We start from the raw sequence: 26287 nt of genomic DNA, 5'->3' as shown, positions 1-26287 counted from the left end.
GGCCCGTCCCTCCTCAGGTGAAGCCGCTGATGGAGATGGAGCCGCCGCCGCCGCTGAGCGCCCGGGTCCCGCCTCCGGCCCGGTTGCGGCCGGCTCAGTGACCCCACTCCCCCCGCACTGGGCCGCCCGGGCCAGAGTGGGGGACCCCCGCCGCCCCGCCCCCTTCTCCCCCAATACCTTCCCCTCTCCCTCTCCCGCCCAGCCTGCGCGCGCGCGGAGCTGCCTCAGGTGAGTGAGGGGCGGGGTTTGGGCGAAGCGCGAGGGGCGGGGCCTCGGCCGCCGGGGGCGGGGCCTGAGGGGCTTGGGTGGGAAGGGAGGGGGACACGTGGGCGGGGGCGAGGCGGGAAGAGGGTCGCTGGGTGGGTTGCGGCCCAAGGGAGGAAGCTGGCATGGGGGGTTTGGCGCGAGACCACAGGATTGAGGGGGACGTAGCAGGGACCTAGGCGTCCTAAAAGGGCGGGAGATGGGTCACGGCAGAGGACCGAGGACAGGCGGGAGCTGGTGTGCGCGAGGCTCCTTCGTGGGGTACAGCTGGGGTAGAACAGAAGGACAGGGCGGAGAAAGGCGAGTTAGACTGGGTACCTGGGCAAAGAAGCGAGAGGCGGCGCGGGGTGGGGTGGGGGGAAGGTGTCGGTCAAGAAGGTAGAGAGAAAGACATAGGCCTAAGTGGGAAGACTGGGAGGCAGTGAGCAGAGTGGGAGAAACATGTGGTAGAGAAGAAACTTAGGGTGGAGCGAAAAGTGCTGTCTGGGGTACTATGTAGGGTGAGAAGTCCAGGGAACCTGAGAAGCAAGGTTGGGAAGGAAGAGATTCATTGCCTAGGAGCCCTAAGGAAGAAACACAGAGGACGGCCTGGGGCAGACCACCAGAGGGTACAACAGACTTGGGAAGCAGGTCTAAACTAAAACAGCCTTCCCTGTATCTCCTCACACAGCCCCATCCCCAGTTACTGTCTTCGCCCTTGTAGTTGTAGATTCTCACTGTTTGATTTCTATCCTTTTTTTTTTTTTTTTTTTTTAATTATGACTGGTCCTGTCTGGTGACAATGTTTAATGGGAACATGGACCTTTAGATATGAGATGTTTAGGAAATATGGTACCCCATTTCCCCCTCCAAGGTCATGAATTTACTGACTCTGCTTCTAGGAAGATTTGATGTATTACCAACCACATTGTGTCAAAGTTTGCACACCTTCTTTCACCTCAGTCCCTTCTCCTATAAGCAAAACTGTCTACTGTTGTGATTTATCCACCCGCACTTACATGTCTGATAGCTCCAGCTATACTCCAGTCTCCCCAGTCTGAGCCCTCAAAGCATCAGTGGTGAGCTTGGTATGGTTGTGACTTGCTCATAGGTCAGCTCTAGGCCTTCCGAAATCATGGCCAAGCAGCAGACTATTGAGGCCTGGCTGTTTCCCCTTAATGCTACTTGTTCACTTTGTCTGGGTGAAGGTACATGTCCATGTCCTTAGGAAGCAATAAAAGCAGGTGTCTGACTACCTAGAATATTTCCACTTAAGACCACTCAGATTCTGAGAACAAGACCAGATAAAAGGCCAAATCAGACACCCTTTGGGTGTAGCATCTTATTTGGTAGGGGTATGTGAAATGCCCAGCCGGGAATTCCTCATCTCCTCATGGGTCTGCCAGTAGGTCAGTGAATCTTGCTCTGTGGTGTGCGGGGGACTTCAGCCTTCCCCACTTACAGCCTAATTCAGAGAATCCAGACTGCTCCCTGGGTCATGAGAACCATCAAAAGAGTGGCTCCTGAGATAAAAATAAAGTCTTTAAAGAAGAAAATAGCCTTACCATTGGGAAGCAGGAGAGGTCTCAGTGGAGCTTCTGGGGTGGGCCACAGGATGGTGGGAGCTGCCCTCAATTTGGCAGCTTCAGAATTATATCTTGCCCTACTCAGTAGATGCTGATGTCTCAAGCACAAAACATAATGTTTTTGTTGCCCACTGAGTGCAGTTAGTTAGTTCAATTGTAGCTTCTGGGCAATCCCCTTACTCTCAGTAGGTTTGGAGGACTTGGCTCAGAAATAAGTCCTGACTTTTTTCCAGTGGAAAATGCAACTGAAAGTTTATTCCTTATTTCCTCTTAGTACATGCTTAGTACTTCCCAGCATGGGAGGAACATTATCCCACCTTTTATCCTACTTTCCCCACACAACATCCACAAAGAAATTATTTCCTCCCAGACTGGCCATCTCTCTTCCCTCAACACACACACACACACAAAATAGTCAAGGAAAAATAAAAAGTTATTGTATTGACATGTATACACTGATGTGTATAAAACTGATGACTGATTAAAAAAAAAAAAAGTTATTGTAGGGCAGGTATTTCTAGCCTCATTTCGCTCTGTAGGAACAAATAAGAGTGTGGAACCCTGTGGGTATAGACAATGCCACAGGCAGAGGGACTCCCTTTGTTGGTCTCTTGACCCTGCTGGAGAAAGCTCTGAATTCCAGGCTCTTTGATTTGCCTCCTTTTCTCAGAAGAGTTGGGGACTCTGTATTGGAAACAGAGAGACAGGTTCAAGGTCTTTCAGAGGAAAGCATCTAAGAAAGGGTAGTGCTGATATGAATGGCCTGGTCCCCCCCAAGGGTCATCGACCTTGCAGACTCTGCTGGAATACGTATGCTGGTTTAATCCTTGAGCCAAGGAGCCCTGTTCCTACATTAAAGAGATTTAGTGAGAGTCTAGGTTGGCTTTTTCCTCAGGCCCATAATCTCTGAAAACAGACATGGGAGGGAGAGGATTATTTCTTTTCCCATCCATAGACCTGTGTTTGTAGTTCAAGGACTTAAGTCACTAAGATGGAGACCCCAAAACTGTTCATTTCATCATCCAAGAAAGAAAGCAAGCAGAGGAGCCCCAGACCTTGCTATGGCAAGATTTGATTTTGTGCTGTAGTAGAAAGAAGCCCAGACTGGTAACCTGGGTTCTATTTGTCCTACTTCTATCGCTAACCAGATGGGTGACTCTGGGCTTAGTTTAACTCTTCTGTTAAAAACCAAGAGATTGGAGATCATCTCTCAACTCCATTCTAGCTCCAAGATTCCCCAGGTCCTGGAGCACCCCTGCCCCAGGCCCTCCAAATGAACAGAGGCTTACTAAATTGGATTGTCAGAGCAAGATTCGTTGTTAGCAGAGGAGCCTGAAAACATCTTCCTGGCCCAAACAACAGTGAGCTCTTTTGGTCACCATGCATTAGGGACTTCTGGCCAGGACTGCCACCAAAGGCAATTGTTTCTGTCTCTTCCACCTTTTTGCCACCCTACCCCAATCAGAATAGTTAATTGAGACTTCCATGTCATTTCAAACTTCACTTGAGATAGTAAACCCTGTTTTGGGCATCTTTGGCTTCAAAACTTATTATTATAAAACTCAAATTGAACTGCCCTGCTCTACTTTACCCACCCCTGCCAAAAGGTACAGCTGAACAGCAGTGACCTTGTGGAGCCTTTCTATAAACATAGGGCTTATATACTCAAGGGTATACCCAAAAGCCCCAGAAAGTATCATCTCATGTGCATCACACCTGGTGATTTAAACTGTTTAGTTTGGCCCTTTCCTTAGTTCTGAAATGAGACATGGGAGGGGTGAGATTGTTTCTCCTCCCACCCATAAACCTTAGCCTTCTCTCTCTTCCGCAGTCTACGTGGGGAGGCCAGGGAAGCACAAAGAACAAGAGAAAAGATGCATCCAACTGAGAGCTAAAAGGAGACAATGAGGTGATATTTTCCCACTGCCCAGGTGTTGTGTTTCCAGCTCTTACCCCTTCTTATTTTAGAGACTGGCCATTCCTAGGGTGACCTGAGAATTCATCCGCCCCACACTGCTCCCCAACACTTGGACAACGAAGCTGAGTTGTCCTCGTCTGTGTTATAAGTAAACAGGTCACTATCTACAGCCTGGTGAAAATGAGTCAGATCTTTCTGCTGTAAATACAGACACATAAGCTGAGAAAAGGTTGGTGGGTTTCCTTCAGAGGGCACTAGGTTGACCCTAAAGATCACTTCAGAGCTGCAAATCGCTCAATGTCTAGGTCTGGTTCCTGGAAAGCGGCGTGTAGTCAGGTTGCAGACAATACCTAATTCCACCTCTTCTCTCAACCCTTTACCCTTTCCCCCTCCCCAGTTATTCAAAGTCCTGATAGAGAGCAAAGCCAGCTTTGTGATTCCAACATGTTTTTTGCTGAGGTTTCATTCAGTTCAGGAAGGCACAGACCAGGAGAGGATGATGCTTGGGTTTGGTCCACTTCTAGTACCTGCACTGCTCAATCCCAGGCAGGTGGGAAGATCTGTCTTGTTCATAATCACTGGGCAAATATCATATGATATTGCTTATGTGTGGAATCTAAAAAAAGCTACAAATGGACTTATCTACAAAACAGAAATAGAGTTACAGACGTAGAAAATAAACTTATCGTTACCGGGGGAGGGGGGTAAGGGAGGGGAGGGATAAATTGGAAGATTGGGATTGACACATACACACTACTATATATAAAATAGATGACTAATAAGGACCTACTGTATAGCACAGGGAACTCTACTCAATACTCTGTAATGGCCTATATGGGAAAAAAATCTAAAAAAGAGTGGATATATGTATATGTATAACTGATCCACTTTGCTGTACACCTGAAACTAACACATTGTAAATCAACTATACCCCAGTAAAAATTTTTTTAAAAAATCACTGGACTCCACCTCAGATCCCAGATCCTAAGAGAGACCAGAGAAAAAAATCTCCCCTCCTCCCTATTGCAGCCAAAAGGATGGCATGGATCCTTGCCCCTCTCTCCACTTTCACCCTCTTTCCCAACGACATCCTCCTCACTACCTTTCTACCCACTAAGCCACATGGACTGTGTTTTAAATTCCAGTCTTGGAGTTTCACTGGATCAAACAGGATTCTTTGGAGGATTTGAAGAGCTTTAATTACTTGTGATGTCCATATTCTTTCAGGCTTTCAGAGCCACTACACAGAGAAAACTTGACTTTCTGATATTTTTTTCACCAATAGTTAGAGCTGTGGGAACGTTTTTGTGGAGATGGGGAGATGAGGGTGGTAGCTGATGCCTAACCTTGGAAGTCAGACCTTGGATTGGTCTCACCTGCTGCTTCTCAGGAAGTGTGGTGGGAAATCTTCTGTCTGGAAGGGATACCCATTCCTGCCCATTTCTGTTTAAATGCGATATCATGTTGATGGAAGAAAGCCAGGGCCATGGAGGATTCTTATTATGGTGCCAGGTGCATTCAAAAGAACAGGGAAGAAAGTCTTTGTCTCAGGTTACAATGACCAACCTTTCCTCCCTCCTCATAAAAATACTTCCTTTTGAATTGGGAGGCTGGCTGTTTCTAGTTGCTTTGTATTCAGCTCACTGAACTGAATTTACAGTACATATGTGCCTACGTCCATCACTGAATGGTGTCTATGTTGCTATAAAGCCAGTTTCCTTTTGAGATCTTTGAACCAAACCTGTCTTGTGTCACTAGCTTCTCCCTCTTTATGCCTCCTCCCGCTGTGGTGTGTCTCCAGTTGGCACTGCCTAATTTGACCCAGTTCCTCTAAGGAGACACTAAGATCTGCCTGGCAGGCCAGGCAGGGGAGAAGGCGCTTTGAGGGGCAGGAAGTGGGAAGGTGGAGAGGGATATGCTGCCTGAAGACTTGAGCAAACAGTGAAGTACATCTCCTGATGTGCTCCTGGCTCTTGGAATACCAGGATCGGGAAGAGCAGAATCTCAGTCCGGTCTCACTCCCAGGGCTACCAACTTGGCATTTAGACCAGTTGGAGACAGCTAAAGACTGATTTTTCCCAAGATGTGTCATGGAGCACCTGTTAAGAAAAATTAAGAAGCAGAAGAGCTCAGTTCCTCAGTTTCTAGGAACAAAGTCCAACTCAGAAAACAACTCCTTCAGACCCTTCTCGAAATTGTTTTGGGGCCATTTGGGCAGGTGTCCAAGAATGAGATGCACTTCCTGAGCCAGTACTCAGCATAGCTGAATGCTATGCTTCAACTATTCTGCCCACCTAGTACTTGTCTAGCTCCCCGTTCATACACACACATGCGCGCGCGCGCGCATACACACACACACACACACACACACACACAATCGCATTAGGATATTTCTCCCCATAGAGCCTGCTCAATTTGTTCTTACTTTTTTTTTTTAATAAATAAATAAATTTATTTATTTATTTTTGGCTGCGTTGGGTCTTCGTTGCTGCGCGCAGGCTTTCTCTAGTTGCAGTGACCGGGGGCTACTCTTCGTTGCGGTGCGTGGGCTTCTCATCGTGGTGGCTTCTCTTGTTGTGGAGCACAGGCTCTAGGCGCATAGGCTTCAGTAGTTGGGGCACACGGGCTCAGTAGTTGTGGCTTGCGGGTTCTAGAGCGCAGGCTCTGTAGTTGTGGCTCACGGGCTTAGTTGCTCCGCGGCATGTGGGATCTTCCCATACCAGGGATCAAACCCGTGTCCCCTGCATTGGCAGGTGGATTCTTAACCACTGTGCCACCAGGGAAGTCCCTGCTCTTACTTTTTAAGTAACAGACCCCACTCCCACGGGGATCATACCAAAGGAAAAGATGTTAGAACCAGGGAAAAGCAAGAAGATCCATGAAGGCCTTGAGTACCCTGGCTTTTGAAAGGAAGCACACCTCAGAGAGGCAGGAGACTTGGGTTCTTTTCCTTGTTCCAGGCTCACTATGAGCCCTGAGACAAGTCACTTAGCTGCTCTGAACCTCAGTTTCTCCAAGCAGAAAATGGGGAAAAACCTACTCACTCTTGCTTCTCCTGCATTGGGGGGTGGGGGGTGGGGGTGTGAGGGAAGTCACATGTGGCATCTTGAGCTCTGCAAAATCCCAAAGGGCAATTATGGAGCTAATGATTCGGAAATGAAAGGGACCCCATGAGTACCAGACCGCGTTCCCTCGTATTTCCATCTCTGACCACCGCAAATTCTATGGCTAGTTCCAGAGGGTATGAGTTCACTAACCACTGTGGACTTGGGCTCTTCTCATCATTGCTCCTAAGGGAACCTTCAAGGAACCGCTTCTTATTGTGGCTTGGTCTAGCAGTCTGGTCCCAAAGCTCAGTCCATCCCGGGGAGGATGTCAAGAAAAGAGGAGTTGAAAATAAACTTGGAGAATTTTTTCTTCCACACCCAGGCGTCCTAGGTGAGACTAGAAATCTCTCTAATGAAATCTAGGGAGAGCTGCTTTGCAAAGTGAAGGAGAGCCCGTGTGTCAGGCTTTCTCGTGAGACTTTTTAGAGTATGATGTCTCCCAGCACTAGACAAGAATGACTTGGAGTGTGGTGGGAGGGAGACGGGGTGATAGACACTTTTCCCCTGTGTGCCCTCCAGAGCCCCCATCCCCACCTCTATCAATATAGTATTACTAGCAAACCAGATTTCCATCCATCTGCCTCAGTGAGATCCTTCAAAGAGACCAAGAATCCGGGTGGCAGCTCAGGCTGTTCCCTCGCCCCACTCTAGCTCCCCAAAATCTGCCCCTGGGGTATTTATTTTTCATGAGATGACTGGTGAAAGCAATTTTGGATGTATGTAAATTTCCACCAAATAGAATTTTTTTTTCTCCTCCCACAGGCTCCTGGGATAATTCATTGCAACAAATTATCACTTTTAATTATCCTCAGTTCTTGATTGTTTAATACTCTACTGCCAATTACTGTTTGCCTTCCCTCAAATAGACTAACCTGCATTTTAAATTCAGGTTCCCACCCCAACTCCCCTTTTAAAAAAATAAACATAGCAAAGTAATGGACAAGAAGTAAGGGGGGAAACACTTAAAGGTTTAATTTGACTGTTACACCTTCAGTAGAGGATTCCTCTCTGAACTTGAGGTGGGCTGCTCTCCTTTATCTTCTACTTTCCTGTTCCCCTCCCTCCTTCCACCCAAAAAAGTATCCCTTGAACGACTGAATCTAGCTTCTTCCTCCTATTACTACCCCATCCTTAACAAGGTTTAGAGCCTCTATGGGGTTGTTTCTTTGCTTCATGAGAGCTGAGCTGTGTAACCTGTCTCCTTTCCTACACCATCAGCTCCACTTACAGGGAGAGGGTCTACTCTCCAAACAACACAATCAGGGACCAGTGTAGAATAAGACAGTGTTTCCACCCGAGAGACTGGGGAAGCCTGCAGAAGTTGGGGGTTGGCAGAGACCCTGGGGTTTGTAAGTCAGGGTACATCGTCTTTCTCTCCGGGACAAAGTATGAGGTTTTGCTTCTTTAGGATAGGGTCAGAGCACACTTAAGTGATCCTTTAGGGTTCTTGCTAACTCCAGAATGTCAGAGAGAAACCTACTCCCTTTCCAGATCTGGCTTCTAATAGTAGTTGTTTTCTCTTCCAGCAGAATCTCTCTAAGATGGACATAGAAGACAGCAATGGCCGCTCCTATATGTCTGGTATGCCCTCTTGTGCATTCTGTTTGTAAGGGGCTGGGAGCAGATGCTCTCCTGTGGAGCAGAGTGGAGAGCCTTCAGCCTAGCACAGGACCTCTGAGTGCCCTGGTCACAGAGCTGTCACTCACTCTTGGTGGTGTGCATTTATTCTGGTCATTTTACATTCCCTAAAAAGTGATTCTCTTCCCAGACATCTTGGAGGATAGGAGTAGGAGAAGGAAATAGGAGGGGAATATGAGTGGAGACTATTAGAGAGAGGACTGATTTGAAACAAAGAGACAGAAGGAAGATAAGATTCCTTCTTCTGTGCTCTGAGGTCACCAGCTAAACACGACATCCTGTCCCAGCCAGGTAGAGCGCAGAGCCAGGTTTCAAACCTCAGAGGCCTGCAGGGGCCAGGTGGGTATGTAAAAGAGTGAATTGGCTTTGGATAATGAGCAGAAGAGAATGATGGGGACTGTCCTGGACTGGAGAGCACATGTCCTACCTCAAGGAGCAGCAGCTCTGCAGGGTCCAGCAGGCATCGCCATGTGGGAATGCGTATCCAGTATGGCCCAAACTTCTAGCTTTTCAAAAGAAATCAGAAATCAGGATTTTATATGAAATGTCTCCATTTAAAAATAATAACTCCATATTTTAAAAAATGTTCCATGGGGCAAGAAGCCAAATTTATCTATGGTCTGAATTCAGCCAGTGGGCCAAGAGCTTACACCTTTGAAGGAGAGGTAGAGAGCCCAATTCTCCCCCAATCCTTTCCGTGATCATAACGTCGTAGCTTTTTGTACCTGCCAAATACTCTTATTGAGGCAGAAGAGATCACTGCTTGTAGTATGGGTGGCTTTTAGGGATATGAAAGTAATCAGGATCCTCTTAGAGTTTCACAAGATGAAAAGAAATGAGGAACTTCATCCGGCTCTCTTTGAGGGTGTAGGAAAGGGCCTAAGACAGAGTTTGTCTCTACGATGGAAGGAATCATTTTTTGGACCATTAGAATGTTAGGGCAGGAAATTATTGTAAGAGGTAAGGGAAGCCAGAATTGGGTTTTGAGGTGATGCGTATCCCCATCAGTAATCCAGGCACCATTGTAGAAATGACCTATAGTTTATTTTTTTACCTTAAAGTGGGACCAATGGAGGAATTATGGGCATGCGCTAAGGGAGATAGCAAGATGGGTCAGACACACATATGAGAGTCATTGACAACACCTGCATAATGTCAAGGTAAGAAGTTGACTCTGACCCCTTTCTCATTTAAGGAGGGAAGGCGTTGGAATGGGTACAGGCATTTGATACCTGTTACATGCTGGACAGAGTAACAGGGATCAAGTGGACTGATTTAGTTGAAAGAGACTTTATTGGAACTAAAGTCATGGCCTTTCTGAGGAACCAGCCAATCCTCCTACCTCCTGCTCAGTTAAGCCTATTCAGAAAACCACTATTGAGGTACACCTGTTCTCAGGACCCTGCGTTGGTGCTGGGGAACACTCAGATGGAGAAGTCCCTGCCCTAAGGCAGGCAAATGAGAAGCTAGGAAGCCGGCTGGGGAAATCCCATGGAGCTCTTTTCAGTCCTATCTCTGGAGAATGTTGAGTATTAGAGGAAAACTTCTGAGGGTGTTGGCTTCACTGTGCTATGAAACCAAGCTTTTCCCTGCTTTCAGCAGGGTGGCACTTCCTAGATAAGAAGAGTCCTCTGCACAGGATGGTTTTTGAATGAAAGTGGAGGCCAGAAACCCCTCATCTGTGTTCTGAGAATTCTAGATGTCAGCAGCTATTGCACCTTAGAGAGGCACAGGCAAAATCAAGGCAGGGTTAACATGAGCACTGAAAAGCAGCCCCTGCAGGACTGGGCGTGGCTGAGACAGTTCACGGGAGGGCTGCCTGAGTGCCCGTCGCTGACCCTTCTCTCCCGGACTGATGTGGAAGCAGTGGGAAAGGCTGCAGTGTACACCCCTCCTAAAGTACGCGGCGGCCCCCTCACGGTCTTCACCGCTCTTCCGCCTCCACACCTGGGGGCCTTCACTTGCCTGGCCAGTTGATGAAGGGGGTATCTCTCCTGTTCTTCGAAGAGATTTTCCCACCGCACAGAACCTATTTCAGAAAACCCACCTTTTCTTCCCCTATCTCTTTCTAAAGGTGCAGATCATTCCCTCCTGGGGAAGAGAGGGAAGAAAGGAGGAATCCATTAATTTACCACACAGGTGCTCTCCCCACCCCCATTCCCTATCTTTCAAGGGAAACTGAGTTGCTCAAACGCAGCTCGTGCAATTAACTGACTGAGCAGTGCTTGTCCCAAGTTTTCTGGGACTGTGAAATGTTTAAGGGAACCTTGGCAGAAAGGGATCCAGGGGTAGACAGCCCAAAGTTTCACGGCCCCTCCCACCCCCAAATTCTTGGAATCAGAAAATCTAGTCTTCCAAAGTAGGTCAGCACGTCAGTGAGCAGCTCCTCTGGAAGGGAAGGGAGCAGAGGCCTTGTCTTGATAGAGGGCGGATTCAGCCAGGGCTGTCGGCTGCTGGGGCCCCAGGGGCACAGGAGGGGAGGGGAGGTGGGGAGACTATACCAGTACTTTGCCTGGAATCTGAAAGGGCTCAGGGCCACAGAGCAACACGAGCCTGAGATCAGACTGTGCAGGGCCCTCCGGCTGCTGGGAAGGGGGAGGCTGTCAGTCCCCAGATCTGGAGAGCGACCTCCCTCCTGGAGGAGGAAGGAAAGGAGGGATACGGAGAGCCTGAGTTCTGTGGGGGAGGGGCTCTCTGCCGATCTGAGAGCCTTGAAGCTGCCCGCTGTCCTGGGCCCCATGACCTCTGAGGCCTTGGCTTCCCCAGCTGGCAGAGGATTGGGCCTTCCCTGGGGGCCCCCCTTTCTCCCCCAACCCTGTGGGCCCATCCATCTCTCTCTCTCTTGCACACACTCTTGTCTCTCTCAGGCATTTGTTGTGCAGTTCCTCTTTGTCTGCTGGGCACGAGGGCAACGGCATCTGCCTCCCTCCCTGTGGACCCCCCCAACCCCAGCCCTTCACTGGCTTGAGGAAGGGATGCTGTAGCCTAGCCCCCGTCACCACATACACATTCTCTCCAGCCCCCTCCCCAGGCACATCCAAGCTGTGCTGCTCCTGCTTTCTCCCTCTCTCTCTCCCTCTCTCTCTCTCTCTCTCCCTCTCTCCCTCTCTCTCTCCCTCTCTCCCTCCCTCTCTCCCTCTCTCCCTCTCTCTCTCCCTCTCTCCCTCTCTCCCTCTCTCTCTCTCTCTCTCTCTCTCTCACACACACACACACACACACACACACACAGACACACGCTCACACACACACCCTGGGCTGAGCTCTTGCTGGCTGCAGCCGTGGGCCCCTGCTCACCGTGCCGCTGCCGCTGCCTGCGAAATGACGGCGGTTCCCCTCACTTCCAGGAATCCACGCTTCCTGGAAGGTGAGTGGCTGGGCTCACCCCTGCCTGCCACCGAGACGCAGACATGCACACACCACCCGCACTCCCTCGCCGTTTCCAAGGCGGCGGCCGCGTTCGCACCCCAGGGTCTCACCGGCAAGGGAAGGATAATGTAAGTTCAGGCAGAAGGTGGCTAGTGGAGGGGGGAAGGGGGGTGCTGGGGCTAGGGAGCCAATTCAGTAACAACTCCCAAGCCTGAGGAGAGGGAGAGGATGGGGGCTGTGTGTGTAGCAGGGGAGGGGGCGTTCCTCCTTACACTTGCGGAGGATGGGAAACGGTGTTTGGTGTTGCTAAGCAAAGGCTGCGACTTGGACAGTGGGAGCTTGTGGTGACATCTTGATTAGGCCTTGGGGACAGATGTAGAGCTGCCTGGGGTGAAATGCCAATGCCGAGACAGGCTGGGGTGGGAATGGGCGATAGAAAGAATCGAGGTAAAGAGGAGCCCTGGCAGCAGATGCCTCAGCCTGGAACTGAGATCCGAGGGGCTTCAGCCTCCTCCCCACAATAGAGCTGGGGATGGGCGTCTTTCTTTGCTCCTGACCCCACTCTTCCCTGCTAGCAGTCTAGCATCCTGCCCCCTGGAACCCATGGTCAAGAAGAGGAAGGCGGTTAGGATGAGGTCCCTTGCAGAGAAGTGTGGAGGCTCTCGGACCTCACGGCTCTTCCCTAGGTGGCCACTCTTTGAAGGGATGGAGGAAGGGCAGCAGGAGCGGAGGGCTGGACCCCCTCAACGTGGGAAACACATTTAGCTGGTGGGACGCTGCTCTGGTTCCTTTCTCTCCCTCCTGCTTTTATGCCCTTTGCCCACCTCCTGGTTCCTCTGATGTGAACCTCATGATTTGGCTTTGCCCTCTGGGGGTTCAGCCAATCTGCGATGACTTTGACCAAGAAAATTTCTCTGAGACCTGAGAGCAGCCCTAATTCTTGGCTTTGATAGTCTGGGATTTCTTGGGAGTCCCAGGCATTTGAAATTCCCTCACTGGGGTTTCTGGGGCTGAGAGAGGAACTGCTAAACTTCCTAAATCTGACTCCAGTTCTCTTCACCTTCCAGCTAAAATTCAAAATCCCTAGAGCCCCAAAAGACTTTCTGACCCCTGAAATGGATTTATTTTATGTATTAGCCCCATAAAAGTAGACTTGAGCCTGTTTTGCCTCTTACCTTTATCCTAGGGAAGGCAACGGCATCAAAGAGCCCGTTGAACTACTGGTGTGACTCTGGCGGTAACTGCTCTTCCTCCTGTTCCCAGGCCTTAAGAGGGAGAGCCACAAAGGGTGTTTTTCCCTTAGTGTCCCTAGATATCCCTTTAAGGATATTTTCCCCATATATCAAGCCCCAGGCCCCAAGAGGCAGCCTCAGCCTGGTAGGCTGGGACCAGCAATGGATTTCCAGCAAGCTCACTCATCCTTTTAGGGTCAAGGACTCAGTGCCAGGGCCCAGAGCCCTGTTCTTCCCCCATTACTAACATCCAGTGATTTAGGACAAGTCAGCACTAACATTTGAAAAGGAATGAGAAGATAACCTTTCAGCCCTTCTAACCTTAGCAAACACTACTCTTAGTTGAAAGGACATATTTTAAAACTGGGTCTGAGTCTACAAGTCTCAACCCACAACTCTGAGATGCTCACTTCACGATATGTGTGTGGTCCTGATATGGGGCAACTTTTTTTAGATAACCATGGCTCATCTAAAGAACCCCAGCTGGGGAACCTCAGTTTCAAGCCATAAGGCTTCTTCGATAGGTAGTGAACAAATTTCCTCAGGCTTTGATGGGATAGAGTGGGGGAAATGGGACTTTTAGTAGAGGATATGAATGGGAAATGGTCCCAAAGTCCTGAGTGGTTGTTTTCTTCCCACTGACCAAAGCTGGAGAGGGATCCCTCAGGAGGGTGTGTTCCGGATTTCTTGCCTCAGGCCCAAGACTCCAACCATTTTATAATGGAATCTTTATTTTGTGAAAGTAAGTATGTGCATAGCTGGGAAATTGGGTAAAATACTAATAGGTGGACTTTAGGGATGAATTTTAGGGTTTGTCTCTCTCTCTCTCTCTCTCTCTCTCTGTCTGTCTTCCATATTTAGGCCTGTGTGCACACATCTATGCATGTTCATGTTAGCAGATAATGTTGAAGGCTATGACTATGTTTCTCCCAATAGGTATGTTCTCTTTATGTGTATCTGCATATGTGGTATGTGTCCGTGTCTGTGTGTGTTTATCTACATGTATTTTATTTCACCTGTATATTTGTGCAGAGGATTGTGGGGAGGAGGGATTTTTTTTAAAGATATGATCCGTATCTGCAGGTGTGTTATCTGATTTTTAAAAACATATATGACACTCTTAAAAAGCATTTTTACAAAGCAATTTGTGACCAAGTTAAAATGAATATATTGAGAATAAACTGATTATTTCACTGTCAAGGTAACATCAAGTAGTAAATATGTGATTGGAATCATATCAGATGGAGGCTTTCTAGAGTAGCCACATTTTTGCTGATTTTAGAAAGTCAAATGGGCCCAGCTCTTCCCTACTGACTCCCAGTTAGCTATACAGGTGATGGTTAAGGCATGGGTACTTACTGTTTGTGATCAGATTGGGGTTCCACCACTACTTGACCTTAGACAAGTAGCATAGCCTTTTTTGTGCTTCAGTTTCCTCATCTGTAAAATCTGTAAAATTAAGATAATATTGGCACCTACTTCACAGAGTTGTTGTGAAGATTAAATGAGATGATTCATTTAAAGTGCATAGAACAATTCCTGGCATGTAGTAAGTACTCAATTAATGTTAGCTGCTATTGTGAATTCCCTGGCGGAATTCTGTTCTGTGGTTCTGTTCTGTGGTTAAGACTCCGCGCTTCCAATGCAGGGGGTGTGGGTTCGATCCCTGGTCAGGGAACCAAGATCCCACATGCCGTGCAGTGTGGCCATAAAATTAAAAAAAATTTTTTTAATTAAAATGTTAGCTGCTATTATTATGATTACTATCATTATCATTAGATTCAGGGACAATTTCAGCTGCCCTTCCTGCAGATCCCGAACCTGGTGTCAGGGGCTCCGGAGAGGAACAGTAGGGAAGAACGTCTGTCCTGAACCACCTCCCTCCTGAGGCCCCCATTTTCCTCTCCACCCCGGCCCGCCCAGCCCCAGCCCTGCTTCCTGTGGAAGTCAGGCAATGATGCTCTTCCCCTCAGGCCTAGATGAAGGTAGGGTGGGCAAGGCGCAGCCACTGAGCTCGTGGAAGTCAGCACCAGGCACCCAGGCTGGCGAGGGCACAAGGTATGGTGCCAGGCATACAACACTGCCTTGTACATGGCTACGAGATAAACGTTTGTGAAACTTAACTGAACTTTGAAGAGATTAGGCAATGGACAGTAAATGGCTTGCGCTGCAACTTCACCTCCCCTCTTGTTCTCTCCTCCAAGGTAGCGGGGACTCATCTCTGGAGAAGGAATTCCTCGGGGCCCCAGTGGGGCCCTCAGTGAGCAGCCCCAACAGCCAGCACTCTTCTCCCAGCCGCTCACTCAGTGGTAAGTGCAGCCTCCTGCCCTCCCTGGTGTTAGGTGCCCTCAGTTCGCCTTCCATGGCAGCCATTTCCCCATCGCTGCCCTCCTCTGGTTTCCGGCTCAGAGTCTCTAACAGGACTCAGGAGCTCAGTCTGGGGTTTCCCTGACTTCTGAGAGGAGAGCGAATGGTCACTGCCTAGTGACTAGGGTGGAATTAAAAGAGGCACGGGTGGGATTAAGGTAAAGGCTCCAAAGAGAAATTCTGGAGCTGGAGAAATGAGTAGATAGAAATGGTCGTGAGCTGGAGTTAGGAAATAGAGATGAGAAGGATCCCCCCATCACCACCCCCTAGTCTCCTGCCAGACAGGGTCCCCATGACTGCCCCTCCTCAGCTGGCCCTGGATCTGTGACATTCTCTAAATGGTTGGAATAGCCAGGAATGTAGGTCAGAGCTAGAGCCAAAGCTCTCTCCTCCATGGCTCCTCCCTCCTCCATCCCCCTCTCCAGATTTTTACGGAGGGGAGTAGAGGTGTTTGGTCCTATGGGGCAGGAGGATAGTGTGAGCCATTTCTGTCTTCCAGCTTTGCTCTTTCTTAAGCCCGCCGTCTTGGTCTTCCTAGGACCATTTTCCCGCCACTGTTACTTGCTGGCTTCCTGCCCAGGGCCAAGCCAGACATCTTTCCTAATGACAAGAGAGTGGAGAAAAAAGCTCCCCTTAGCCTCCTCCTCTCCCCAGTAACTGAAGACATCCCATGTACCCCAACTTTTTTTCTCTTGAAACCTATTTGCCTGGTGGTTGGAATAGGAGGAAAAGGTTGTTTCAGGTCCCAGCAGGACCCCATATCACCACCCAGGATACTTAGGGGATTAGCTTCTTTCTTTCATTTTTTAAAAATTTATTTATTTATTTATTTTGGCTGCGTTAGGTCTTTGTTGCTGCACGCGGGCTTTCTCTAGTTGTGGTGAGCAGGGGCCACTCTTCACTGCGGTGCGCGGGCTTCTCACTGCGGTGGCTTCTCTTGTTGCGGAGCACAGGCTCTAGGCGCAAGGGCTTCAGTGGTTGTGGCTCACAGCCTCTAGAGTGCAGGCTCAGTAGTTGTGGCTCACGGGCTTAGTCGCTCTGCAGCATGTGGGATCTTCCTGGACCAGGGCTCGAACCTGGATCCCCTGCATTGGCAGGCGGATTCTTAACCACTGCACCATCAGGGAAGTCCCGAATTGGCTTATTTTATTTTATTTTATTTTATTTATTTATTTTTGGCTGTGTTGGGTCTTCATTGCTGCACGTGGGCTTTCTCTAGTTGTGGCGGGCGGGGGCTACTCTTTATTGCGATGCGGGGGCTTCTCATAGTGGTGGCTTCTCTTGTTGCAGAGCATTGGCTCTAGGCACGCAGGCTCAGTAGTTGTGGCTCACGGGCTTAGTCGCTCTGCGGCACGTGGGATCTTCCCGGACCAGGGCTCAAATCCGTGTCCCCTGCATTGGCAGGCGGATTCTTAACCGCTGCGCCACCAGGGAAGTCCCGGATTGGCTTCTTTTAAAGCCTCAATGTCTCAGGGCTTGGAGACAGCCTTTCTGACTTTAGGAGGGCCTTTCTGGCCCACAAGCAGGTTCCGCCCTTTGCCTGTCTGTATCCTAAACACCCTCCCACCCTCCAGCCAACTCCATCAAGGTGGAGATGTACAGCGATGAGGAGTCGAGCAGACTGCTCGGGCCGGATGAGCGGCTCCTGGAAAAGGACGACAGTGTGATCGTGGAAGACTCGTTGTCGGAGCCCCTGGGCTACTGTGATGGAAGCGGGCCAGAGCCTCACTCCCCCGGTGGCATCCGGCTGCCCAATGGCAAGCTCAAATGTGACGTCTGTGGCATGGTCTGCATCGGACCCAACGTGCTCATGGTGCACAAGCGTAGCCACACGGGTGAGTACAGCAGGTGCCCCGAGGCAGAGGCCATGCTGCGAGGCTATGCCACAGTGGGGTAGAAGGGAAGGGTCTCTCCCAGCACCATTTCTAGCTGATGAAAAAAAGTCTGGGGATGAAATTCGGACTCCCTCAACACCTGTACTTCCTGGCACTTTCCTCAGCTGTTGTTACGAAGGAAAGCTGGTATTTGTCTCAGGAGGTGACGGAGGGGAAGGTGTGGTAGCCTCAAGAAGGGTCCTATAGTCCAACAGGTATTGTTTGGGCCCTTCTGTCTCATGATTCTTTTTTTTTTTTTTGGCCGTGCTGCGAGGCATGTGGGATCTTAGTTCCCTGACCAGGGATCGAACCTTTGCTCCCTGCAGTGGAAGCGCTGAGTCTTAACAACTGGACCGCCGGGGAAGTCCCCTGTCTCATGATTTTTTTAAAAAAGGAACACAGAACCCTCTTCCCAGCTTTCTTGGGCTTTGGGCTTCGGACTTCTGGGGCAGAGTGGGCCCTGCGGGGCTCAGTTCTTAACAACGGTCTTTGGCCCAGAGTTCCAGGTCTGGCGCCCTTCCCCCTGCCACACACCTCTAGTCTACATCTCAGGGTGAGACTGTTCCCAAGGGGTCCTTATAAAGCAGGATTTGTGTGTGTGGCACAGCCCTGCCTCTCAGAAATGTGTTCTGAGCACCTTCCTTCCCCCGGGTGGGGTGAAGCAGAGCGTGAGTGACTAGGTTTAACCTCACAGTTCCTCACGCCTGGTCGTCTGGGCTCTGTCTTCCACTCGCAGGAGAAAGGCCCTTCCACTGCAACCAGTGCGGTGCCTCCTTCACCCAGAAGGGCAACCTGCTGCGCCACATCAAGCTGCACTCTGGGGAGAAGCCCTTCAAGTGTCCCTTCTGCAACTACGCCTGCCGCCGGCGTGATGCGCTCACTGGCCACCTCCGCACACACTCGGGTAGGTGACCTGTCCGGGACACCCAGCAAATAGAGCTCAGCCACTTCTCTTGTACTGGGGGAGTTACAGTGTCTGCCACTGAGGAGGGCAGAGCACTCACAGAGCAGGGCAGCAGGCCCCATGGGGGATTTGGGGCTCTTTGATGGGGTATTTTACATCTGCCATCCTCTGTAATAGGGAGCAAGAAGGAGCCTGGGTGATGTTGTTGGCTCTCAACAGTCACCTTCCCTGAGTTGGTTTTTATTTATTTATTTATTTATTTATTTATTTATTTATTTGGCTGCACCAGGTCTTAGCTGCAGCACTCGGGATCTTCATTGCCGCATGCAGGATCTTTAGTTGCGGCATGCAGACTCTTAGTTGCAGCATGCGGGATCTAGTTCCCTGACCAGGGATTGAACCCAGGCCCCCTGCGTTGGGAGCGCGGAGTCTTAACCAATGGACCACCAGGGAAGTCCCCCGACTTGGGTTTTAAAGTTCACGCTGATGCCAGAACCCTCTGGGCCCCATCACCGCCCACTGCTGAGCACCAGGGAAACCCCTCCTTCTGCTCCCGTGTGCCCCAGGCCCCACACCTGTCACCATCTGCATCTCCCCACTCTGTCTGGTCTCCCCTTGACTTCCTGCTGGTTTCTGAAAATTTCCGTGGGCCTCCCAAACTGGAAGAAAGGAGGCCTAGGAAAAGAGTATCCCATTTCTGTTTCCCATCCCAAGAGGTTGTCACCTTCCCAGAGGCAACAGCAAATCCAGAGGGTGCCTGGAGGTCAGTGTTTGGAACAGTGCCAGGGAACTGGACTAACCAGGTTTCCTAGCCCCAGCCAAGGCGGGTTGAGTCGACGTCTTTCTGAATCAGCTGGACAGATAGCACTTTTGAAGCATTTTGCTGAGTTTTAAGCTTTTGGCTTGGACTTGGGAAGAGGCCAGGAGCTGAGCTGGCAGGAAGGAGGGAGCTCAAGATTGGGAAAAGGAAGGAAGAAGGGCAGAGGGGAAAGAATTAGTAGGGTCTGTCCTTGGAAACCTTCCTTGCTGTTTTTCTCTTTCCTTAAACTCTCCTAGGCCAGGATTAAAAGGGACAGAGCAATCACCTCACCACCCTCTACTTCTCCCAGCCACCTACCTTGTTCTAGATTCTCTCACTTTGGAGGTGGGACCTCTTTATCTCTATGTATGTGGAGAACCAGGGAGAAAGATCATTATTGATTCATGCTTTATAATCTACAGAGCATTTCACGTGTGTCTCCTCGCTCATGTGATCCTCATAACAATTCCAAGGTAGATGTTATTATCACAGAGCTCTTGTGCAGCCTCGCTGGAATCCCGTTAACGGCAGGTGCCAGGGAGTTGTGCTCCTTTTCTGAGGAGAAGGGGTGGCTCCCCCTGCTGGTTTGGGACAAGGATGGCTTGGCCCCCTAGAATTCCTACCAAAACAGCAGGGCCAGCTGGGTGGATATTGGATGCTGCTCTGTAGGAGATTATTAGGGACAGAAGTGGACACATAAACTGTTGGATCCCATCTCTGTGAGATGTTTTCTATCACAGCCCACACTATAGGAAAAAAGGAGTTCCTCCCCTAGATGTTAGATCATTTCCCCAAGAGTCTTGGATGGATGAGGACCACGGCATTCATCTCATCCCCCAAACACTCGGATTTACAGTGCCAGAGCAAAATGGCAGTAGATTGATTGAGACTAGGCCCAGTTTAGGCGTTGGGGGGTGGGTAGTAATTACCAGCTCCTGGAGATACCTTCTCCTGAGTCCCTGCTCAATAGTAGCAAGATACTTTCACAAATGTCATCTCTCAAGTTTTTAAAGGAAGTGTTGATCTCAGTTTTTCCAACCTTTTTTTCTTCAGTGGAAACAAAATCTTTATAACCTGTTCTTTATTTTTTAAAAAAAGACCCCCAAAGTTGGTGTTCTCTTCCTTTTATTCTTCGCCTTTACTTTCCTCTTGTTCTTTTCTTTTTTTCTCTTCTCAGAATTTCTCTATCAGTGATGGTTTTTCTAGGGCTCTCTTGGTATCTCAGTGTAGAGAGAAAGAAAAATGAGTAGTAAAACCAGGCCAGGGATGGAGGTAAGAGTACAAGTAAAGGTCAGTGAAAACTGCCCCTCCCCACATTGGCAGATCTAAGGCCTCTTGTTTCTCTCACTCCAGCCCACCAATTTCCTCCAAACTGAAACAGATAGTTCATAAGCAAAAAATCCCCTTGTCTGATAAACAGCACTTATACCCGCCTGCCACATGGAAAGGTTAAACCACAGTCTGGGCCCCAGACTCTGAGATCCTGGGGTGGGGCCAGCCTGCCTGCCAGGGATGACCCCCTACAAAGTCCCTGGATCCTCCCTTCCTTTGAACAACAATTTGGCCATCTTGAGGCCCACCAACAGTCCAAAGCTATGTGCCCTGGGTCCCCTCTCTCCTCCCATAGCTGCCCGTTGTCCCTCTTCTCCAAGGTTTGGTCGTCTGTCCGTGCTTGCAGCTGAAGTTGGAGAAAGGAAGACAAGCAGAAGAACTCGACTGAGCAATGTCCCTTCCTCCTCACGCCCGTGCACATTTGCTCCTGGGCGATTTTGCAGAGCCAGGGCACAGGGAGAAGTAACTCCAATGCTTTCTCTTCTCTCTCCTACACAGTCTCCTCTCCCACGGTGGGCAAGCCCTACAAGTGTAACTACTGCGGCCGGAGCTACAAACAGCAGAGCACCCTGGAGGAGCACAAGGAGCGGTGCCACAACTACCTACAGAGTCTCAGCACTGAAGCCCAAGCTCTGGCTGGCCAGTCAGGTGAGCCTGCAGGTAGGACCATGGGGGAGTTGAGAACAAGGCCGGAGGGAGTGCAGGACAAGGGCAATCCCAGCACCTACCCCCACAAAGGGATGGGGTCTATGGAACAGGGACAGTTACCCCAGTAAATGTGCCGAGCGCCCCAGTTGGTGCAGAGCCCTGTGGTGGGTACTGCAGGGAGATCCAGAGGTAGGGGAGGATTTGATCTATGTCCTCAGTCTAATGGGAGAGAGAGAGTACAAGGAAGTATACAATCAAGGGCCACATGTATTTAATTGTCCCCAAATTATCAGAAATGTGCTGTGGTGAGGCCAGGAGCTGAGCTGGCAGGAAGCCAGACTGCTACCCCTACTCAGCTGCTCCTACCTGTTCCCACCTCCCTCCCACTAGGTGATGAGATACGGGACCTGGAGATGGTGCCAGACTCCATGCTGCACTCATCCTCTGAGAGGCCAACTTTCATCGATCGTCTGGCCAACAGCCTCACCAAACGCAAGCGTTCCACTCCCCAGAAGTTTGTAGGTAAGAGTCCAGTTGGAGAGGAGGCATCAGCTTTAAGCCACAGCTCATCTAAATCTGAGCCCTGGTAGCCATTAGACCAACTGGGTCTGGAGATTCGCTTGGGGGAAAGAAAGCGGTCTGGTGGTCTTTGGTGCTCAGAATCTATCCCCAGAACAGGAGGGGAGTGGAGAGGGAGAGCGTCCCTCGTGAGGGTGGAAGAGGGGTCAGAGTTGAGGGTTCTCCAGGTGGTTGGTTGTAAGAGGAGGGGGTCAGGGGCTCAGGCTCTTCCAATTTTTGAAAGTAGTAAGGACTTCAGTCTACAGGGGCTGAGTGAAGGACCCTTAGAGTCAAGAGAGAAGACGTGTGTATGGGGTCCCCCGACCTGGCCCTGGTCGTTAGCTCTCTAAGGACCTGGAGCTTTAGAGAGAGCAATGAAGGAAGTATTCAAGACCAGTGGGCTGGGACTGAGTCCTTCCCTAAGATTATAGCCCAGAGTCAGGGAGAAGCCCCACACAGGACCTGACCTTGAGGGAAGTAAATGAGGGGTGGTGAATAACGTTACAGCCATCCCCAGGGGAAAGAAAATGAAGAAGTAATCCTGGGGGAGCTTAGGAATTATCCAAAGCCAGCCCTGCTGAGACCCTCCTCTCCACAGGCGAAAAGCAGATGCGCTTCAGCCTCTCGGACCTCCCCTGTGATGTGAACTCGGGTGGCTATGAGAAGGATGTGGAGTTGGTGGCACACCACGGCCTGGAGCCTGGCTTTGGAGGCTCTCTGGCCTTTGTGGGGGCAGAACATCTGCGTCCCCTCCGCCTTCCACCTACCAACTGCATCTCAGAACTCACGCCCGTCATCAGCTCTGTCTACACTCAGATGCAGCCCCTCCCTGGTCGACTGGAGCTTCCAGGGTCCCGAGAAGCAGGTGAGGGACCCGAGGATCTGGCTGATGGAGGTCCCCTCCTCTACCGGGCCCGAGGCCCCCTGACTGACCCCGGGGCGTCCCCCAGCAATGGCTGCCAGGACTCCACAGATACAGAGAGCAACCACGAAGATCGGGTTGGGGCGGTGGTTTCCCTCCCTCAGGGTCCCCCACCCCAGCCTCCTCCCACCATTGTGGTGGGCCGGCCCAGTCCTGCCTACGCCAAAGAGGACCCCAAGCCACAGGAGGGGTTACTGCGGGGCACCCCAGGCCCCTCCAAGGAAGTGCTTCGGGTGGTGGGCGAGAGCGGTGAGCCGGTGAAGGCCTTCAAGTGTGAGCACTGCCGCATCCTCTTCCTGGACCATGTCATGTTCACTATCCACATGGGCTGCCATGGCTTCAGAGACCCTTTCGAGTGCAACATCTGTGGCTACCACAGCCAGGACCGGTACGAGTTCTCTTCCCACATCGTCCGGGGGGAGCACAAGGTGGGCTAGCGACCTAGCGTCCCCCCTCGGTCCACCACTCCACTGCCCTACCTACAGGAGTCTAGCCCAAGGAGTTGGGTTGTGTAGCCCCGCTACTGGCTACCTGACTTCACACTTGACCCTGACCCCTCCTCACCTGTGCTCCTCCTCTCCCCTGACTGATCTAAGCATTGTGATGAAACAGGTCTTTTGCTTATGTTTCTCCTTTTTCTCTTCTCCTCTCATCTCACCATACTCACTGAGTTATTTATTAATATAATTTGTTGAGTTTTCTTTTTCTTTTTTTTTTTAACTTATATCAGTCACTTACCACACCCCACTTCCTGCCCACAGTCCCCTTCTGCTTTAGGCCTAATTTTTCTCTTTGATCCAGCTTTCTCCAACGGCCCCAGGGGTAGGAAGCTCCTCTTAGTGCTAAGAGACCTTGAGCTTCTTGATTTAAGTCCTCATCTTTTACATTATCTGATTCTTCAGTTTTGATGCTGATAGCTCCCTCTGGACCTACCTTAGCTCTGTGGCATTATATCTCCTCTCTGGGACCCTTCAACCTGGTACTCCATACCTCTTGTGCCCTCTCACTTTAGGCAGCTTGCACTACTCCTGATCGAATGAAGAAATCCCTCATTTGGAAGGAGAGGCCGAAGAAATTCTCCCCAGGCACCATGGGACTGAGGGTCCTCTTGACATCCCCCTAGTAATATGAGTTCCCCAAAGCCCACATTCAGGATCTGCCTCTAGGATGTGATATCTCTCTCTTCTCTCCTCGAACTGCCCGTCTACTCCGTGGTGGTTTTTCTCTCCTTGGAGTGCCCCAATTTTATATTCTCAGGGGCCAAGGCTAGGTCAGCAGTCCTCTGTCTCTGACACATTTGGAGCCACAGGTGCCTAAATGGGAACCAGGGAAGGGAATGGGTCAAAATTCTTCTCTTTCTCTCCCACCTCTCAAGCTTCTTCACTCTAGTGACCTTCCTGGGCTCTCAGGGGCTCCTGTGGTCCCTGTCCTATGAGAAACTGGTGAGTTGCTGCCTGATAACAAGGGGGTACCCTCAGCCCCCCGCGTCACGCTGCCTTCTTCTTCTCCCCCTAGCAGGATTCACCCTCTCATTTCCGGGCTCCTGGGCCCTGTTCTTAGGATCAGTGGCAGGGAGAAAAGGCTGTCTCTTTTCTCTCTCCTAATTTTCAGTATAACCAAAAATTATCCCAGGATGAGCAAGGGCATGTGCCCCTCTCCCCATTCCACTCTTGTCCCAGCAAGAATGGGATGGGCATAACGGAACTGGGGGGGTCATCCTTTACTGCCCCCTCTACACTCAGCTCCCAGATGTAGGGCAGGAGGGGGCACTCTCCTGGCTACTGCAGAGACCCCTGGCTATTTGGGTAACCTAGTTAGTGAGAAGGGGGCAGGAGGAGATACAGCTCCACTGCAACTGGAGATCTCTTTCTACAAGAGTTCCCTGCCCAAGGCCACAGCCATCCCATTCTCTGCTTCCTTGAGATTCAAACCAAAGCCTGTTTTTCTATATTTAAAGATAAAAAAAGTAAAAACCAAACACAACACCTCACAAGTTGTAACACTTGGTCCTTCTCTCTCTCTCTCTCCCCCCCCCCCCCCTTTTCTCTTCCCTTCCATCTTTCTTTCCACATGTCCTTTCCTTATTGGCTCTTTTGCCTCCTACTTTTCTCACTCCCTATCAGGGATAATTTAGGGGGATGGTAAAAGGTTGGCTAAGGAACAGACCCTGGGATTGGGGCTCTTAAGGGCTCTAAGAGAGTCTACCTTACCCTATTATGGGAAGGGAGACCCTAAAAAACTTCTCTTCTTCCTCCTTTTCTCCCCCACTATGTGGTCTCCCCAAGAGAACCAGATTGTCAAGGAGGGGCACTGTGGGTTGACTGTTCCTCCTTGACAATTTAGCAATAAACAGATGCTGCCAAGGGCAGAGGATCGGGGAGTCATCTGGGAGGAGAGTGGTCTCTGGAGAAGGGGAGAGTCTTCTTGAGAACACCCCAGGCAACTGGCTCCTTGTTTCAGAATGGCAGCAGAGCTGACATTAATATCTGGGGTTCCCCTCAACTGTTCTGGTTATTGAGCCCCTTCCTGTTAGACCTGCCCTCACCATCTCTTCTGCTGCTGTGTATTTGGTGATACCTCATAAGGACTAGTCCCTTCTGGGGTATCAGAGCCTTAGGGTGCCCTGTCCCCTCCCCCAGTCAGTTTTGGCACCTGTAACCTCCTGGACCATGAAAGACTATGCTCTGAGGCCATACTCTGAGCCCATGAGAGCAGAGACTGGAAGGGCAAGACCAGGTGCTAAGGAGGGGAGAGAAGGGCACTCTGTCTCTCTCCAGACCATCACTGCACTTTAACCAGGGTCTTAGGTACAAAATCCTACTTTCTAGAGCCTTCCAGCTCTGGAACCTCAAACATCCTCATGTTCTTTCCCAGCAGCCTTTTGCATAAAAAAAAAAGTAAAGAAAAAGAAAAAAAATACATTGAAACCCACATGGAGAAAAGAGGTGTTTTCCTTTTATATTGATATTTAAAATCAACACCACACAAAAAAATTTCTAAATAGACACTTTTCCAGACCTTTGTTTTTTCGTGTCAGTGTCCAAGCTGCAGATGGGATTTTGTAATACTTCCGGCAGCTTCTTTCCTTGTGTACATAATATATATATAATATATATTTTTAATCAGAAGTTATGAAGAACAAAAAGAAAAAAAAAATAAAACACAGAAGCAAGTGCAATACCACCTCTCTTCTCTCTCTCCCAGGGTTTCATTTGTAGCCTATGCTTGGTGTCTCCTTGGACCTTACCCCTTCACCTCCTCCTCTTCCTCTGGTTCCCCCTTCCCCCACCTTTTTTTTTAAAGAGTTTTTCTCCTTTCTCAAGGGGAGTTAAACTAGCTTTTGAGACTTATTGCAAAGCATTTTGTATATGTAATATATTGTAAGTAAATATTTGTGTAACGGAGATATACTACTGTAAGTTTTGTACTGTACTGGCTGAAGGTCTGTTATAAATAAACATGAGTAATTTAACACCCCTGGTTGTTTTTGAAGACTTCCTTTGCCTTGCTTTTCTGCTGGGAGGGAGGGGGACCTCCTTGAAGCATACTGTACCAACTAGTAAACATTTTGAAGGTGAACAAGTATAAGACTGAGAGGAAACCAAACAAGAGTGCTCAAGTTGTTGCTACAGAAGAACAGAAGAATTTTCAACCTAGTATGGGAAGTGGAGGAGAGTTGCCCACCAGGAGTGCCTTCAGGAAAGGAGAGAAAACCCAATCTGTCTATCTGTCCAAAGCAGAGATTCATCAAACATTTGTTGAGTACCTACTATGTGTAAAACACACTATATTC

The 26287-nt window shown here is 49.8% G+C and overlaps 1 protein-coding gene across 7 annotated transcripts; it reads left to right on the top strand.

The window, feature by feature from the left end:
- The first annotated feature begins 2 nt into the window (after positions 1 to 2).
- Positions 3 to 25947, top strand: IKZF4 (IKAROS family zinc finger 4). 7 transcript variants are annotated; one of them, XM_057557475.1, is made up of 10 exons: positions 3 to 228; positions 3661 to 3738; positions 8384 to 8435; positions 9554 to 9652; positions 15295 to 15399; positions 17032 to 17292; positions 18068 to 18235; positions 20865 to 21026; positions 21405 to 21536; positions 22171 to 25947. In XM_057557475.1, exons 6-10 carry the CDS (start codon positions 17052 to 17054, stop codon positions 22929 to 22931), a joined length of 1464 nt encoding a protein of 487 aa, XP_057413458.1. In that variant the 5' UTR covers positions 3 to 228; positions 3661 to 3738; positions 8384 to 8435; positions 9554 to 9652; positions 15295 to 15399; positions 17032 to 17051; the 3' UTR covers positions 22932 to 25947. The 7 variants fall into 7 exon arrangements, with proteins under 7 accessions (XP_057413458.1, XP_057413457.1, XP_057413453.1 ...); XM_057557474.1 differs by lacking the exon at positions 9554 to 9652 and having other exon boundaries at positions 20865 to 21014; XM_057557470.1 differs by lacking the exon at positions 9554 to 9652.
- The last annotated feature ends 340 nt before the right edge of the window (positions 25948 to 26287 follow it).

This window comes from Balaenoptera acutorostrata, chromosome 11 (genome assembly GCF_949987535.1).
Source record: "Balaenoptera acutorostrata chromosome 11, mBalAcu1.1, whole genome shotgun sequence".
NCBI classification, from domain to species: Eukaryota; Metazoa; Chordata; class Mammalia; order Artiodactyla; family Balaenopteridae; genus Balaenoptera; species Balaenoptera acutorostrata.
Note: the sequence above shows the minus strand (reverse complement) of the source record. Positions and strands in the feature narration are given on the sequence as shown.

Excerpts from the sequence above, each read along its gene's own strand:
- IKZF4 (XM_007179557.3), top strand. The coding sequence starts at position 11,900 with ATGCACACACCACCCGCACTCCCTCGCCGTTTCCAAGGCGGCGGCCGC. Across the intron at positions 15,400-17,031 it reads TCCCAGCCGCTCACTCAGTG|CCAACTCCATCAAGGTGGAG; the intron begins GTAAGTGCAGCC and ends CCCACCCTCCAG. Across the intron at positions 21,015-21,404 it reads AGCTCTGGCTGGCCAGTCAG|GTGATGAGATACGGGACCTG; the intron begins GTGAGCCTGCAG and ends CCCTCCCACTAG.